This window comes from Penaeus vannamei, chromosome 24 (assembly GCF_042767895.1).
Source record: "Penaeus vannamei isolate JL-2024 chromosome 24, ASM4276789v1, whole genome shotgun sequence".
Taxonomy (NCBI): Eukaryota; Metazoa; Arthropoda; class Malacostraca; order Decapoda; family Penaeidae; genus Penaeus; species Penaeus vannamei.
In genome coordinates this window covers 8,660,550-8,663,049 of record NC_091572.1, presented here as the reverse complement: position 1 = coordinate 8,663,049, position 2,500 = coordinate 8,660,550, and the positions used below count along the sequence as shown (strand labels likewise).

Sequence of the window (2,500 nt, the reverse complement as noted above, 5' to 3'; positions counted from 1 at the left end):
GGTACGGTGTTTAAGTATGAGCAAATAAATGGTTTGCTGTACCGTACATGTGTTGCTTCAAAGCACTGTGAAAGAGTTGGTAAATCTTCTCTGGTTGTACCCAGTAAATGTAGAGCCATCATTCTCGCAGTAGGTCATGAGAGCCCCTTAGCCGGTCATTTCTCCCATCGGAAATCAGAAATGCGTATTAGGGACCATTTCTATTGGCCAAACATGGGAGCTGAAATCAGAGACTTTTGTAAGTCTTGCGACAAGTGTCAAAGGATGTCAAGTAGAGGTAGGGTAAGACCAGTGCCATTAAAACCCATGCCCATTTTAACGGAGCCTTTCTCTCGTGTCTCCATAGACTTGGTAGGACCGATTTCTCCTCCATCTTCTGAGGGTCACCGTTATATTTTAACTTTGATAGATTTTGCGACTGGGTTTCCAGAAGCATTGCCTCTCAAAGAGATAGATTCAATATCTGTAGCTGAAGCCCTTATGGTGATCTTTTCAAGGGTCGGTATTCCTCGGGAAATTTTGTCTGATCGAGGAAGGCAATTTGTTTCTCAACTAATGGGCGAACTGCATAAATTATTGGGTGTAAAGCCACTTTTTACAACTCCCTATCATCCTAGTGGGAATGGAAGGGTGGAAAGGTTTCATGCAACACTAAAAGCCTCCTTAAGGAAATTGTGTAGTGACAAACCACGAGAATGGCACCGTTATCTTGTCCCCACATTATTCGCTATGCGAGAGATTCCTAGCGATCGAACTGGGTTTTCTGCTTTTGAGCTACTTTATGGACGGACAGTCCGGGGACCTCTTTCAGTCTTAAGGGACTTGTGGGAAGACACAACCATGAGAGATGATGTTAGATCTTCCTTTCAGTATGTGATTGAATTGAAAGACAAGCTGGAGGAGTGTGCTAAAATTGCAGCTCAAAATGCTGAGATTAGTTCCTCTAAATTCAAATCTTATTTTGACTTGAAATCTCAGGATAGGAAGTTTAGTCCAGGTGAGGAAGTTCTTGTGCTCCTCCCTGATAATCAAAACAAGTTGCTCATGTCTTGGAGTGGCCCTTATACTGTTCTGGAATGTCGAAATAAGGTGAATTATCTTATCGATGAAGGTGGAAAACAGAAGTTGCTTCATGCTAACCTTCTTAAGAAGTATCATAGGAGAGCAACAAGTTCCCAACCTAATGTTATGGACGAGGAAAGTAAGATAGATGCTGAAATGAACCCACAAATAGTCCAGAATTGTATTCTTGAAGATACTGAATTGAGCGATAGTAATTTTCCTCTAACTTCTGATGGAGAAGAGCCCATCTTGCCTGAGTGTGATCAACCCGAGATTTGTTCTGACCTTTCAGCAGAACAGAAATCCGATATTGATTCAGTAATTGCAGAGTTTGTAGATGTATTTTCATTAACTCCAGGTTGCACAAACACCCTTGAACATGATATTGAAGTTAACACCACAGAGCGTATAAAGTCTAAGGTTTATCCCATTCCTATACATCTAAAGCCTCACTTCGAAGGTGAAGTTGACCAATTGCTTGAACAAGGGATTATACAACTATCATCATCTCCCCATTCATCTCCTGTAGTCATGGTAAAAAAGTCTGATGGTAGCTATCGTATGGCCATAGATTATCGAGCTGTTAACTCCGTAACTAATTTTCATGCTGAACCAGCTTGCACTATGGAGGAAGACTTGTACAAGTTTTCAGGATGTAATTACTTCTCTGAATTAGATCTCACGAAGGCCTACTATCAAGTTAAACTTTCTGAGAAGGCCAGACCTTTAACAGCATTTCCTTCACACAAGGGTCTTATGGAGTTTTGTCGTATGCCTTTCGGATTGGTAAATGCTTGTGCCACTTATATCCGCCTTATGCGCATTGTTTTGGCTGGTTTAAAGAATGTTTCCTTCTATTTTGACAATATTTTCATCCATACTAAAACATGGGATGAACATAAAGATGCAATTGTTTCAGTGTTAAAGAGATTACGTGAACATAACCTCACTGCAAAGCCATCAAAATGCAGATTTGGCTTTAAGTCTATTGAGTACTTGGGTTTTATTCTTGATGGAAACTACTTGCATCCTAAACTCGATAAAATAGAAGCTATACTTAATCTACCTCCTCCTTGCACAAAGAAGACCTTAAGATCTTTCCTTGGTTTGATTTCATTCTATAGAATGTTTATTCCACAAGCAGCTTCAATGACAAGCTCTTTATCTGATTTGTTGCGTAAAAATGTCAGGGAACCACTGAAATGGACGGACGAATTGACTGAAGTATTTGAACAGTTAAAAGCTGCATTAGCTTCCAAACCCGTATTAAAGTTACCTGATTCTTCCCATCCTTTTGTCTTACGAACAGATTCATCAGATGTTGGGCTTGGAGCTGTTCTTCTACAGTACGTCGATGGTCATCCATTTCCTGTGGCGTACGCTAGTCGGAAACTATTAGATAGAGAGAAGAGGTACTCAACTATTGAGAAAGAAGGCT

At 40.4% G+C, this 2,500-nt stretch overlaps 2 protein-coding genes across 3 annotated transcripts in view; one reads left to right on the top strand and one right to left on the bottom strand.

Moving 5' to 3' along the window:
- LOC138866111 (ionotropic receptor 21a-like) overlaps positions 1-2,500 on the bottom strand; it is a 19,932-nt gene that overhangs the window by 12,558 nt on the left and 4,874 nt on the right. The gene's annotated exons all lie outside the window — the stretch shown is intronic.
- Positions 1-2,500, top strand: part of LOC138866224 (uncharacterized) — a 6,390-nt gene that overhangs the window by 2,518 nt on the left and 1,372 nt on the right. For both annotated transcript variants that reach the window (XR_011399535.1, XM_070138380.1), the window contains one exon: positions 1-2,500. This exon is cut by the window's left edge; it is cut by the window's right edge. Coding sequence is in view for 1 of the 2 variants with exons in the window: in XM_070138380.1 (XP_069994481.1) it covers positions 1-2,500 (2,500 nt within the window). In the remaining variant the exon portion in view is untranslated.